This window comes from Arachis stenosperma, chromosome 3 (genome assembly GCF_014773155.1).
Source record: "Arachis stenosperma cultivar V10309 chromosome 3, arast.V10309.gnm1.PFL2, whole genome shotgun sequence".
In the NCBI taxonomy this organism is placed as follows: Eukaryota; Viridiplantae; Streptophyta; class Magnoliopsida; order Fabales; family Fabaceae; genus Arachis; species Arachis stenosperma.
Window position 1 is genome coordinate 3448946 of NC_080379.1, and position 15441 is coordinate 3464386.

The 15441-nt window shown below is 34.8% G+C and overlaps 1 protein-coding gene across 2 annotated transcripts; it reads right to left on the bottom strand.

The window, feature by feature from the left end:
- Positions 1-1421: 1421 nt before the first annotated feature.
- Positions 1422-9270, bottom strand: LOC130969328 (protein SEMI-ROLLED LEAF 2-like). Of its 2 annotated transcripts, XM_057894999.1 has the most exons (20): positions 8958-9270; positions 8489-8681; positions 8052-8126; positions 7705-7820; positions 7350-7464; positions 6960-7088; positions 6556-6603; positions 6206-6303; positions 5916-6112; positions 5507-5799; positions 5287-5436; positions 4875-5198; positions 4493-4642; positions 4303-4378; positions 3620-3747; positions 3284-3478; positions 2804-2944; positions 2592-2720; positions 2285-2491; positions 1422-1829 (listed from the first exon to the last, which is right to left on the bottom strand). In XM_057894999.1, exons 2-20 carry the CDS (start codon positions 8624-8626, stop codon positions 1683-1685), a joined length of 2856 nt encoding a protein of 951 aa, XP_057750982.1. In that variant the 5' UTR covers positions 8627-8681; positions 8958-9270; the 3' UTR covers positions 1422-1682. The 2 variants fall into 2 exon arrangements, with proteins under 2 accessions (XP_057750982.1, XP_057750981.1); XM_057894998.1 differs by having other exon boundaries at positions 5916-6303.
- Between the last annotated feature and the right edge of the window lie 6171 nt (positions 9271-15441).

Genomic DNA, 15441 nt, shown 5'->3' on the forward strand with positions numbered 1-15441 from the left:
TAGAAGCACCCAGCCCACTTTTATTTATTGAGGCGGATAATTATCTATTCCATCGTTGGGCAGTGTTTTGGATTGCAGGTCGAATTTAGATAATATCTGTTCCGGTATATATAAAATATATATAATATATATAAAATAATTAATAATATTGTATTATTTTTAAGTTTTCACTTTAATTTATGTTATGTATATGATGATAGTTATATAAATTTTAAATTTTAATTTTATTTGTTGATTTTAATAATTATAAGAGCGGGACGGATTAAAATTCAAGTTTTTACTATCCGCAAATAAAAATGAGGCAGTTTCTATGCAAATTATTATACGATAGGATAGAGTCGAATATGACAAAAATTTCCTCTTACCGGCTCCATTATTATCTCTAATTGATACAAAATATAATAAATTAAAAGTTAAAATTTGTTTATATTAGGATGTGTAATACTTCTTTTTGAATAAAGAATATTTAACAATGAGTTGTTTAAAACAATCATTTATAAAATAGAAAATGACCAAAATAGTATTGAGAGATTTATTTTTCCTAAAGAATATCTTTTATTGAACGTAATAATTAATTCGTTAAATCATCTAATTAAGGATAATATCTTTTATAATATTATATCAAGGTCAATTTTATGATGTTTAGAAATTGGTGTCTAAATTTTACTTAACCTATCTTTTATAGTAAGTTTTAATTTTTTAAAAATTATTTATTTTTATATCTTTTAAATTAAATATTAATCTTTAATTTTTTTAATAAGTAGACACCACTTTTTAAATACCATAAAATTCACCTTATATCAATAGACTTTCATCATATCTCATGTTTAGCTATGTCCTATGTAGCAAAAATTAAAATTGTCTACTTATTTTCTAGTAGCAGCCAGCAAGGATTGACATGGTAATTACTAATTAGTGACTAAGTTAACATCACTATAGGAATCTAAATTATAAACTTTTTTTTTTGGAACAGCATATAGAATTTAGAATAAAATTTTAATATATTTTTATCTTTAAAATTTGATAAAAATTAAAAAAAACTTTAAATTTTATTTCATTTTAATTTTATCTTAAAAAATTTTTATTTGTATCAAATATATTCTTAATAGCTAAATTTTCAAAAAATTTAAGATCAATTCAACAATAATATACGACAATTATATCTAATTTGTTTGTCTTGAAGATTGTTCTTGTGAAATTATTATTGAATTGATCCTAAATTTTTTGAAATAAAATTAAAATAAAATAAATCTTAAAGATATTTTTAAAATTTTTAACAAATTTTAAAGACAAAAAATATTCTTTACCCAAACCTAAATTTATAACACAGGTTCGAACCAAAAGTTTGGTTTTTAATGAGGAGAAAATCTATAGTACAAATAATATAGGCCTTGCTTGAGTAATCCAAATTTTATAACATATTAATACAAAATGAACCAATTTATATATTGACAAATAATATGGAAAATTCCTGACAAAATGATACATGGAAGATTAAAGAAAACAAAGAAAGCATCTAAGCTATACAATCAAGAAACACCTTAGTTTACCATCAACAAATTGCATGAAAAATTGACAACTGATTAGGGAAGAGAAAAGCAACAAAACAAACAAAGAATGTTGCTCACCTCTATATAATATAGTTTACACATACAAAATCTATCTCCAACCTACTTCCATTATTAACATCCAGCAGCTTTCAAGAACTTGTCATATGGGCTAGATGGTGGTAGCCTCAGAGAATCATATGAACAAGGGCGAACTTGATACCGCGGTTGAAATTGCTCCAGACTCGCTAACTTCAGATCAACATCAGAATACTCCAGTGTCTACACAACAATGCCACAAAATAATTATTTTAATATTAAAAACACAACACATTACAGCGATAAACAAATAAATGAACTACATGCCTTGCCTACTAGCTACTGCACCTATACAACAATAAAAACAAAACCTTCCCACCAAGTAGATACGGTTACATCCATCACATGACCCCATATTATCCTGTTGTGAATCATGTCTATAGAATATTCATGACCTCTACATATACCTCAATTAACTTTGTATAAATCATCTCTTAATTAATTGCATTGGTTGAAACTTTAAATAATACTAAGTTAAGGGCATCATCTAAATAGATAGAAAGTTTTCTCATTGGGTGTGAATCCTGATAATGAAGCACATAGTCTAAAGCTACCAAAACACTAGTGAGAACATTCAGCAATAGATCCTGAAGAAAACTTTGTTCTTTCGCATTGTATTATGGTAAAAACATCCTAACCTTATTTGACAGAGCGGGAACTTTTGTTTCATAATCACTTGAAAGAACAAGCGCTCTAGTCTCTTGCTGGTGTTTGAAACTTTGAAGAACTGACATCTTCTGTTGTTTCCCTGTAACAAGTGCCTCACACTGGTTCTTCATTTGGTCATAAGGTACTGGAGCTGAAGAGATGGGGACACTTGCCACTTGCCGTGCAGTTTCCAAAACCTGCCCATACGATAATTCTCTTAGCATATCTTTAACAGTAGAATAAACAATCAAATAGCCAATCAGCTAGCCCTAAATATAAAAGTGTATAAACTTTTACCGATTCTAAAAGTTGATTAACACTTAGGATGTCAGGGTTATGGATAGATAACGATGACATGCGATCTGACTGACTTCCACCTCGTTCAGGGCCAATCTCTTCATCGGCCAGAGTTACTGGAGCCACAATCTAGAAAACAAAATCATTATAAAACTAATAACAGAAAATATTAAACGACCACATAAATGCAGACACTATTTGAACAATTTTACCTCATTAAAATCTGGAAATTCAATCTGAGCAAGTGGAGAGCATGGCCGTGGTGTCTCCATAAACAACGGTGGTCCCAATGGATATGCATCATCAGGGGAAAACCCCTGTAGAAGTTGCTCCTTTATGCTTGATAACTCATCCTGGAAAACATGGAAAAAGTCATGTTATTTACATTTACCTCCTACTGACTTGGCAATCAACTCCAAGGCAACTTATGTTTTAACGTTCCAGGTTCTTCAAACACCTTATAATATTTGCAAGTATCTTTTCCAAAAAGAAAAAAAAAATGGTTTAGTAGACACTAACTCAACAATCTAAAACTTGGTTGAGCATAAGATCTACCATTCAACCAACTTTAATGTGATTTTTGAGAAGTTGATGTGTTTAACAATGTAAAACTGAAATAGGGCACAACTTAATTTGTCCAAGTGACAAGTGCCACTTTGAATTTAAGCAAAAGAAAATGAATTCATATTTACCTCTGGTAATTTTGAATATTTGGTCAGAAAGTATGATTTTACGGTCTCTTTCAACTGTTTGTCATCCAATTGCAATGCTGATAGCGACTTCCCAGCCGCAATGTCATCTTCCAGAGATCCATAAACTACCTTCCCGGGTTCTATATACATAGCTTGCAGCCTGACATCATCGACCAATTCAAGAAAAGGATCTACCTGTGCGTTGATTACTTTAATCAGTTTACCTTATCATTATTGAGAACATTTGGATATTATAGCACTCATATTTCAAAATGAAGCTATATAACAAGGACATCCAATAAGGATCAAGATAAGAGATTAGGAGAAGAAATTAACTGTAGTCTCTGTCAGGGATGCTTTAACTTTTGGAATTAGTTCAGGGAAGCTTCCAGCCCTTGCAGAAAATATAAGCATGTATGATGCCAAGGTAAAAAGAGACCTCCTGCGAGATGGTTGTAAACCTCCTTTAACAGGAATTACGAATCAGCATGTCAGAAAATTTGCAACAGAAATATCACTAAGCTCAATGGAGTTTCAACCACAATAAAAATTTGATAAGATGAAATGATAAACATGAACAGCACAAAAAATACCAAGTGATCAAATTCTGGAAATCAGATAAGTAAATTTGCACTTGCTTTTGTAAGTAAAACAAAGATCAGCAAATCCAACAGGCTCTTGTAATTATGAAAGGTGAGTACTTAGTACCATACATGCTAGAATACCTTTTTATGCAAACTGATAATCAATAGTATTCTTTATAAACGGAAAAAATCAAATTCAAATAAAATTAAATGGATCTTAAACAAGAATTTTCAATTGCTAAGGAATATGAAATGTGGTTCTTATAATATGGCTTCTGTCGTTCTAGAACGGGAAATCAGATAGAAGTCTGAGGCTTACTCATTAACATCGGCAACCTAAGGATTACTCCAAATCAAGAGGATATAGTAAAGAATTGGACAAAGGCAGCACATCAATATGACAAGGGAAAAAAAAAAAACATACATTCAACTAACCTTCAGTATCCAAAGAGATGCTCCTGAGTGAGAATGCCAGTTGGAAACATCTTACTAGAGCCATGTGACCAGATGTCTGTGAAAAGACATGCACATCATTATGACTTTGGAAAAATTAATTATTTAAGATTTGACAAAGTACTGCGGATTACAAATTTAAAAAAATGCATTTGCTTTGTACCAATCTCACCTTAGAACGAGTGAACAATAAAACAATGCTATAAGTGTGAGCCATTGCCTCAAAATTTGCAGGGCCATTTTCTGCAGATGTTGCCTGAACCCAGATTAAAGAAAGCAAGAGACTCACTTGGTGGCTGCTTAATCGGAAAGAACTAAGCTCCTGAAAAATAAAGAGTAAGAGTCTAAGACATGCAATCTTTGATTAGGAATTGCAGGATAGAGAAAATAGCTGTGATAGGATAAAGAAGAAAAGACAAATCAAACTAATTGAATCACATCCTTATATATCTGAAATCAATATTTGTGTCTACCAGTGTAACTATGTGATTCAAAAGACGGGTGGGTTTAATGTCTACTAGTAGAATTAAAAATGTTAAGTAAGAAATGCATACATCTTTTCCATTGGTTAGAGCACTAGAAAAGCTGTAATCACAATGCGGATGAACTACAAATTTCCCACTGAAACCTGCTACTGTATTTCCTTCCGCAGGTTTTCCATTCACGTGTTCTTCTCCCGAAAAGCCGTCATGCTGAATGGAGAAACCTTCCCTTGAAACCTTGTGAATGTGAACTATCTTCTTTTTCTGGTCTAGTTGGGAAGAAAACACAGATGGCATAAGTACTATAGAGAAGACGCTATGTGCCCCAATTCGTGTTTCATGATCAGGGTGAGCCATCGCTAGGAGCAATTGATGAAACAAGGCATCAGGGAAGGCCTGGAATAGTAAGTAAACAAAAGTTTTTATTCTTACATGAGATAAGCATGTGAAAAAGCTTATTTCCAGTCAAACTAAAAATACTTGCCTTCTTGTGATATGATACATTAGGAATGGATGTGATTAATTTTGCAGTTTGATAAACAGCAGAGATAGTTGTCCTTGCTATAATGGTATTATTTGAGATATTCTCTAACACCACAGCTAACAAATCAAGAATAGGTCCTACATCCCCAACCTGTAGTGCTCGAAACGTTATAGTAGAAGTAGCATGAGTTTTGAAAGACAAAACAAAAAGTTGTGCATACCTTTTTAGAAAGTTGTAATATACACATTTCTAGGGCCGATTGGAGTTCAGCATTCAACTTATACCCATCATTTCCAATGCAGGAAGCTTCAGCTGAATTTTGTAGGCACCTCCTTAAATGTTTAACGAGGTCAGATATTGCGCCGATTGTTGCCACAGAAGCGTGTTGCTTCATATTCTGTGCAAGCTGTGTTATGGTGTTAACAATATTCGTCTTAACGATAGGCTGCTTGGCAACATTCTTATGATCCAAGTGTTTAACCAAAATGGACAAGAGAAGATGGGAGTTGTCTCCTGGTGTGTAGAAAGTGAATCAATACATGGAAAGGCAGCAAAGGAAAAAAAAAAGGGGGGGGGGGGGTGTCATTCCTTTGGAAATTATATTTATATCACTAAATGTTGTAGGCTACCTGATTCTTCTAATAGCGATTGTAAATACATCAAAACAGAAGATGCAGTGCCGTTTTCAGAGGGCCATTGGTTTTCGATATCAAAGTTATGAAAGACAGGTTCAAGGAAACGCCGCAAAGTTGTAGCCTCCCTCGCCACTTTGACCATATTATACAAGCAAACCTTTGACCAATACGTAGGATCTCTTGCAGTGTCCCTGTAAAAGAAGTGAACGCACAACGGATGTTTGGATTCATGAATGCTGGAACCATGATCAAGGGTGGAGAAAGAAGAGTAAAATAGAACATACAGCATTGAGTCCAGGAACACTGAATTCAGGTTATCTTCCTTGACATTGTTGGAGTTAGATTGATGATTCATGTAATTCTCCAAAGTCACTGATATAATCTATTATATAAGCCAACCACCCAAACAAGAAACAAGACAGGAAGTCATCTGATTGAAGGGGGGAAAAACAAAAGCTGTTGCAGCGAGTCCAAGGTAATCTTGAAATTCAATAGGCAAGTTTTGGTTCGAAGTTTAGAAAATAAATAAATGACAAACTGAATCACAATGTTGAAGACAACATTCCTTTCTCGTATATAACTGTTTGTATCATTGAGCAATAGCCAAGAGTCAAAGTATGGAAAATATACTCACATCATCGAAATCCATGGAAAGATGTGAGTGCTCACCCATGAAACGCACCTAGCCATGGAAACATAGGGAAGAGAAAAATGTATGAACATGGGATGGTACAAATGACCTTAGGGAACTACCAAAAGGATACCAAATGGTATTCAGGCATGAATAACTGACTCAAATGATTTAAATGTCTCCCTCTTATAACCATAAGTTCACCCCAAATATGTCCTACTGCTCCACAAAGAGTTGTGTTCATAAAAAATAGTTAAGGAGTCTGTTTCTTTTGTGTGCTACTATATCTTTAATAAATTTTCTTGTGTGTATTTTATGAAGAACAGTCCTAAATATATCGAACTATGGGAACGGAACAAGAATTAAGCAATTTCCAGAAGCAAAGGAAGAACCAAAGCAAGGAGTACCATATAGGATAGAGCTTGTAGTCCTGCTGAACGTAGATGCAGAGCTCGTTCATCTTCGCCCACTTCTTGAGCCAATTGGCATAGTTTAAGAATAAAACCCTCTAAGTTGAACACGTACGTACCATCTGTCTATTTTTAACTCAAAAAGTCAGAGATAAAAAAATTGTTCCGTTTAGAAAAGAAAGCAAATATATATACATAGGGCTAAAACATGCAATATCTATAGAAAGAACTCTGGTTTTTCTTTTTGAGCTAAGGGGTACCCACTTTTACCACCAAAATTAACTTCCACACAGATACTTTTCAAAGGGATTGCAGATCGCTGCACGGTGTCCACGGAACCAATCATACAGTGATGTTAACCCTAAGAAAGGTTTAATAACCAAATACCTGGCATTCTATAAAATCAACAAGAGTGTTGCAGCCTAATATCCTGATTTCATCTGTTCGAGACTGTTCCAGAAGAGTCCGAATTATTGCTAATAAACTACTGGCATATAGTGGCCTGCAAAATAGGAGTATCACTTGCATACTATTACATATTCTGATTATTTGAAATAGAATGAAGTGGCAATCCAACAATCAAAATCAAATGAACCAAAGCTTTATAGTACAGCAAAAATTGGCTGTCTGAGACTGGTTCAAAACATTTGAAAAACTAAAAAAGTAAAACCACTCATTAGTAGGGAATTTATCAGAATAATGACAATTAGTTTAATTACTATATATGTGCCACTGAACTTACATCTGCTCCTTACATGACGATAAGAATTTCCTGTATATGCACAAGACAACTTTAACTGAACCAAACATTTCATTACGCAAATCCTTATAACATCTTTGCTCCAAATTCTCAGTTATCTGCAAAGATATAACAGAGAAACTTAGATTGAAGCAAGTACAATATTCTGACCCCCAAAATAATAACTTCAGACCTGGTCAATGATCTAAGATATCGTTCCACCACATTAGCATTTTAAATATCAAGACTAACAACTATTAAAGACTAAAGAGAATAGCTAGCTAAACTGCCATAATTCGTCATGATTACATTATACACTTGAACATGGCAGTGACAAAGAATAATATTACCTTAGGAATTCTTAATGGATTCTTAGAAGCATACTCGCATAACTTTCCAATTTTTCTATCATTAAGCTCAGCCTCCTGCCAAACACAGTGACAATCATGCACATCAGATCATGGGAAGTGCATATAAGAGACAAAGGGCTGAGAGTAGCTACAAAGCATTCGAAACACAAACATCTATTCTAATAAAATTCTCTAGAATATGAAACAAACTTCTCATAACCATTGTTTTAAACAATGACCTGAAATAGATGTGGCAATCAAGGCAACCACATCATGACAGAAATTGTAAACATATTTTTCAACAATGGGAGTAATCACAATGTAACCGCAACCGCAAAGCAATCTAAAACTATGCTCATTCCAAACTAACAAACCAAAAAGCATAGTACCTGAAGTGAAAATGGCATAAAAACATTAACATGAGTCGAAAATGTCACCTGATTCCGCGGGAAAATATCAGCTAGCAACTTCTTGTATCGTTTCACAGGTTGCCTCGAGCTCGCCCTCATAGCAGGACAAACAACACAACATAGATTACCACAAGCAGGCACAACCCGCCTAGACATAACCCCCATTTTGCTATGAAATTGGAATCAGACTTCACACTTCACACACACCCAATTTTCTCACCTGAAAAACATTTTCACATCAAAATTTTCCTCCCTAATTTAACTTTTAACTACTACATAGTACATACAAATAATCAGAACTTAAAAGAATTTTAAAAAATCACTGAAATATCTGTTCATCACGGTTACAACAATTACAATTTTGCACAAATTACACTAAGAATTAAAAAACCAAGTCAAAATCCAGCTGTATTCCGACATAAAGAAATGAAACCAAAACAATGGATGAAAATCGGAAACTAAGCTAAGCTAAGCTAAGCTACATTGACTCACTCACCTAAAAATCGAAACAAAAGAGATTCCGCTTCGTTGCGGAATCAAGAATCTCCGTCGGATCACGATCTGGACTATATAATCAAAGTCGGAAACTAATTTGATAAGCGCGTAATAGACTGAGGTTTCCAGAATCAAAATTGGAAGAAGATTAGAAGAAGGAGGGAAAGTGAAAAATGGAAAGAGAAGGAGTACGTAATTGAATGTAGTTGGGAGTAATGGGAATGGGGTCGGAAGAAGTGAAAGAGAAGGTTGAAGTGTTCGTTCGTCTTCGACAGGCTGTGTGGTGTGTTCAGCGCTGAGAGTGTGTGCCACAATTAAATGCCGTTACGAAAATATTAGGCAATAGTTTTGTTTTGTCCTTCTCTCATTTCTGCGGCAACAAAAACGTTTCTCTCTGTTACCGCTTAGCAGTTACCACTGTTAAATTAAACCATCATTGTGAAACCTATAATTAATCATGTGCTAAGAAAACCTGCCAAAGAATGGGAGTGGATCCTCTCCAGTGGAGAAAAAGTTGAATGGTGTTTAGTAGAGAATCTCATCTTTTATTATTCTATTTTCTATTTAATTTTGATCTCACTTATAGAATTAAAGGTGAGAGATCACACTTTATTTTCTCAAGTATTAAAAAAATAGAGAAAATTCAATTTTCTAAAAAATCTAGTTAATACTCAATTTCGTCTTTGAATTTGTATGCGTACTTTAATTTAGTTTCTAAAATTTTAATTATTTTTTTTAATTTTCAAATTTTATAAACGTGACTTACATTAATTTTTTGGGACAATTTTTTACACAAAAACGTTAATGAAATGCTGATATAAATAACCAAATATCATGTTGTAACTTGTAAAATGACGTCGTTATAATTTTGGCGTTTAAGTAGTCCAAAAATGATACCGAATCACTTGTTGTAGGAGAAAAAATTCTAATAAATACCATTTATGATTTTTTTTGGATTATTGAAGTGTTAAAACAAAAATGACGTCATTTTACATAGTTTAACGTCGTATTTAATTGTCTATATCAACATTTTGTTAATGTTTGTGCGTTGAAAATTAGCCTTAAAACTAAAGTAAATCACATTTGCAATTAAATAGAGGTAATTGAAATTTTAGAAATTAAATAGAGACCCGCATATAAATTAAAGGATCAAATTGAATATTATCTCTAAAAAATCAGTTATCTCATAAAATAATTTAATTTGATTTAGTTTAGTGGTTTCTGTTTAAGCAAATCTTAGAAATTTTAATCTTGTTTAATAAAATTTTATTCCGTAACATATTAATTTTAGATATGAAGATATCATAACAAGAATTAAAAAAAAATTAACAGTAAATATTTGTAAAGATTAATCTGAAAGAGTGAAAGTTTACGTTGCTACTTGATAAACATAGTTGATTCCACCGGGTCATCGTTTCCGCGTTAATGATTAGGTATATATGCTCACAGCCAACGTTGGGATTAACAACTAACAAGCATGGGTTATATATATAGGTCAAGATAATATTTTTAGATTTTATTTATTCAATTTGTATACAAAATATATTAATTTATATGTGTATCACTTAAAAAAATTTTGTATGTAAAAATTTGATAAAAATATATATAATAGTATAAAAAATATAATATCACCCAAATATTAACAACAAAAATGGCTGTCTTTTTTGTGTTTGGTTTGAATTTTTTATTTTTATTTTCAGTATTTTTTTATATTTTATGAATAAAATAGTAAATAAAAAATATTAAAAATAAAAATCCAAACTCTAAGCATTGTAAATTTTTTGGGAAAGAGAAATTTTTTTTGAAGAATTACTTTTCGTTTCATTGAATTGAAATAACTATTTGAGAGTGTTTATTTGATATGGACAAATTTAAAAAAAAAATTAAATAATAGATTATTATAATAATAATAATAACAGAGTTATGTTTGTACAAAATATAATAAATTGGATTTCAAGTTTTTTTCTATTCAATATAATTGATAGTAGTATGAATGGAATTTTTTTAGTTTTTAGTTGTAAATACTAAATAAGTAATGCATTATAAGTTAAATTGCTTTTTAAATTAGTTCTGAAATAATTTTTATTATTACTTCCGTTTTTCTTTTTCTTTCTTTCATCTATTGGGACGGTAATAATAGCGCCACTACAAAAAGCTCCAACGGTACGAAGCTTGATTGGATTATGTAAAGGAAAATGTTTGCTTTCCTTTCTTTCTTTCTCTCTCTTTTTGACCACCTTTTTCCTTCCAAACTTAACGCTCTAAACCTGCATGATTTTGTGTAAGTTTATGATTAGGGAAATTAATTTATTATTGCATGATCTTTGTTTTTTACCTATTTAGACGGCCATAATTGGTGGAAATGATGAACAAGAAAACGACAAACCAATAAAACAAAAGCATATCCTTAATTAAGCAATATGAGAGGCAATTGGCAAATTGGTGTGGATGTTGCTCCAAATACTTGGTCTTGTTTGTTATATCCCTCGTTTTAATCAAATCAAGAGCATATGCTAATTGTCTCTTGTTTAATCTTCCTTGTTTTGGTACTTTTCCTAATTTATTGCTCTCTTTTTTAAATATTGTTTATTGCTCTTTATTAAGGGTATAGATGAGTTGGGTGAAGTTGGATTCGCCTTGATTAGAGTCCGATTCTAAATAATGATCGAATCTATTTTTTAGATCCTTATACAACTTTAGACCCAGTAAAATCTTATTACTTTTTGGTCACACTGAAATCGGGTCGAAACCATTAAAGTCCGGATCTTGATAAATTTTATGTCAAAAAATTATGATGCACTTAGTTATAAAGAAGAAAAAATATATTTGTTATCGAGATATTGATATTCATATTTAAACTTGAATTTGTCCATAAATTTTAATTTCATACTTTTTTATCTATTTTTTAATTCAACAAGTGTAATTAAAAATAAAACAATAAGCTTATAATTAATATAACATAATATTAGAGTTAATTTAAAATATATATAACTTTTTTAATCTCCTTAATCGGATAAAGCCAGGTTCACCTTGACTCTAACTCGGACCCGACCCTAAATAATGACCGAATCTATTTTTGAGACCTTGCCCAAACGTAAACCCAATAAAATTATACCAAATTAATCTTGAAATTATTCGGATCCGAATCGGATCAGACTAAGTACATCCTTACTCTATATATGACTCTGTGTGTATATATATTTATATATACACCTTGATATATTTGAATGTAATTGAAAAAATAACAGGGATAAAATTAGAAAAAAGTAGTCAGAATAATTATAATTATATAATTTTTATAAACTAAATTAGGTTGATTAAGTGGTCAGCTCACTCGTTTGTTTAAATAAGTGTTAGGAGTTCGAATTCTCCCTTATATATTTAGCAACCTGTATTGAATAGCAACGGATTAGTTTTTAGATTTGTCCGAGAATGCTTTGGGAAAAAAATAATTTATGGATATGTTTATGTTTATGTAAAATTATCTAAATATTAGTAATATAATTGTTAAAGAAATTACAATAGAATAGAGGGTTATTTCACTTGTTTGGTTATCTACAAAAACATATTACATGGCCTAGATTGTTTAGTATGCTTTAATTTATACATATGTTTGGTAATCTACTGCTGAACATTTTTTCCCCTAACTAAAGTGGTTGAAGACACCACTCATAATGTTGTCAATTTATGCTTTTCATTAATTCGATCTTTTCCTTTTTACCATCACTAACTCGTTAATCATGTGCATGTTAAATCACTTGAAAAAAGTGACATTACCAAGTAAAAGAAAATTGAGGTATTGATTGTGGGTTGGCAAAGTTATGCATGCATCCCAAAATAATATAACATACTTTTATATGTTCGTTGTCCATGCCTAGCTTAGCTTTATTCTCTAGCTTGGATATGAATTAAGCTTTTTGGCCAAAGCAAAACGAGCAAAGTGCCAAAATACTCTTAAGTAATTAACTCTTTCAGTGCAGGCGAGGCTTGAAACTAGTGGCAGTATCTGCTGCCTCACAAGAAGTTGGATCCGGGTTTAAGTCCTATGAGAGAAAAAATAAATCCTTAAATGAACTCATGTAGTGTATGTAAGTGTGTTATGTGGGTGTGTAATATATGAGTAATGTCTAAGATTAAGGGGTGTTTAATTTATATGATAAAAAAAAAAAACTTTTTCGGTCTTTCTCAATAGAGGAGTAAAAGAAATTTTTTTTTGTTGTTAAAATAGTAATGCCAGTATTGGTGGAGTTCAACGTAGTTCAATACGTAAAAGAAAATCAACAAAATATACCCTTGAAAAGAGTTTAAAAAAAAAATCATACCCTAGTCTTTTCTATTATGACTGGCTTCACAGTAGAATATAATCATCTCCTACATACTAATAATAATGTCACTTTTTGAAAGCTTCTTGTTTTTAAATACGATTGAATTTCTATACTAATCTAAATTGAATATATGATGGCAGAAAATGATCTTATCCACATTTGTTTGACATTTTTATACCTTTTAATTTCAGCTAAAATCATTGATGAGTAGTCTTTCAAATTCTTTGATGCTGTTGCGGCCTGGCCCAAGGAACCGACGGGTCGACCCGGCCCGAGCTCCACCCGGCCCGGCTCCGCGTCCTTCAAACGACCCGAACACGTGTCCTGTGCGGCTCACACACGGCTGCAGGACAGCGTCCTTGAGAATATGGGCCTGTCCCCATGAGGGGCCCACTACTGACATGTATATAAAGGGAAGATTGGCTCTTCCCCCGAGGTACGTCACCTTTCCATATCATTTTCCCCCGCCTGCGCACTGGCTGACTAGAGCGTCGGAGTGTCTTTGCAGGTGGCACCCCCCTCCTTTCCCTCCAGAACGTGAGCTCGGCTACGTGGCAAATCCGGGCTTAGCACAACCGCGAACCAGGCATCCTCCCCCGATCTCATAACTACCCGACCTATCCGGCAACCGACACCGAACATTGGCACCGTCTGTGGGGACGCCTCAATGGATGTTGTGATGGGTCCCGGAGACCAAGGCCGGGGAGCCGGAGCAGAAGGGGCGGCATCTGTCGCCTCACTAAGAGGGCGACGAAGGTCCCCCCGACAACACACCGAACAACACACGAGGACCCGACCCTTCGGAGGAACGGGCGGCGACAGCGCCATAATAATGCAAGAGCTACGTCACAGGGTCCAAAATTTGGAGCGGCAATTGGCTGACCAGGAACGTGGCGAACGAATTACCGATCACAGCTACGCCCCATCCTCCGAAAGCCAGGAAAGAGACTCTTACCGAGGCCGTGCGCGACACGCCTCCGCATCCAGAACGGAAGCGGAGAGCACCCGGGAAGAATCCCCGATTCCGAGGAGACGGAATGATACGATAATTTATTCCCGAGGCAAGGAGACGCGCCGCACATCGCGAGGCCGCGAAGGCGGGAGGTCCAAAGGGACACGACAACCCGTAATAATGGGCGCCACCCCGTTCCACCATTCCATCCTCGAGGTCCGGCTGCCGAAGCACTTCGACAAGCCGACGGACATGAGGTACGATGGGACTCAAGACCCCCTAGAACACCTCACTGCCTTTGAAGCAAGGATGAATCTAGAGGGAGTAGGGGACGAGGTGAGGTGCCGAGCTTTTCCGGTAACCCTCGCGGGACCCGCGATCAGATGGTTCAACGGCTTACCTCAGGGATCCATCCGCGGTTTCACGGACATCAGTCGTGCATTCCTCGCCCAGTTTACAACACGAATAGCAAAGGCAAAGCACCCGATAAACCTTCTGGGGGTAACCCAGAGACAGGGAGAGTCGACCAGGAAATACCTGGATCGGTTCAACGACGAGTGCTTGGAAATCGACGGCCTAATCGATTCGGTGGCCAGTCTTTGTCTGACGAACGGCCTTCTCAACGAAAACTTTCGCAAACACCTCACCACGAAACCGGTCTGGACGATGCACGAGATCCAGACGGTAGCTAAAGAATACATAAACGATGAGGAAGTCAGCCGAGTCGTGGCTGCCAATAAACGGCAGTCCGGCTACCCCCAGTCTCGGCAACCCAGTAACGGAGAAAGGCTGAAAGAACAAATCAGGGAGGAGGCGCCGAACAAGGCTCCCAGGGCGTTTCCCCGGGTCTGGAAATTCGCCAATTACACGCCACTCACTCTCCCCATCATGGAAGTTTATCAACAAATAGCCGAGAAGGGAATCCTGCCGAAGCCCCGACCACTCAAGGACCGTACGGGAGGAAACAAGAACCTCTATTGTGACTATCACAAGGGTTACGATCACCAAACGCAGGACTGCTTTGACCTAAAGGATGCACTGGAACAAGCGATAAGGGAAGGCAAGCTAGCAGAATTCTCCCATCTCATCAGAGAGCCGAGGAGACGCTATCGCGACCATGACGAAGAAGCCAAAACCCGTTCAGTAAAGCGGCGACAAGAGCCAGAAAATAGGGACCACGGCCTCACTGTGATAAACGTGGTAACAGC

Coding starts and splice junctions, on each gene's coding strand:
- LOC130969328 (XM_057894998.1), bottom strand. CDS start 8,626: ATGGGGGTTATGTCTAGGCGGGTTGTGCCTGCTTGTGGTAATCTATGT. Junction 7,465..7,704: donor TCGTCATGTAAGGAGCAGAT/GTAAGTTCAGTG, acceptor CCTATTTTGCAG/GCCACTATATGCCAGTAGTT. Junction 6,304..6,555: donor TTTCCATGGATTTCGATGAT/GTGAGTATATTT, acceptor CTTATATAATAG/ATTATATCAGTGACTTTGGA.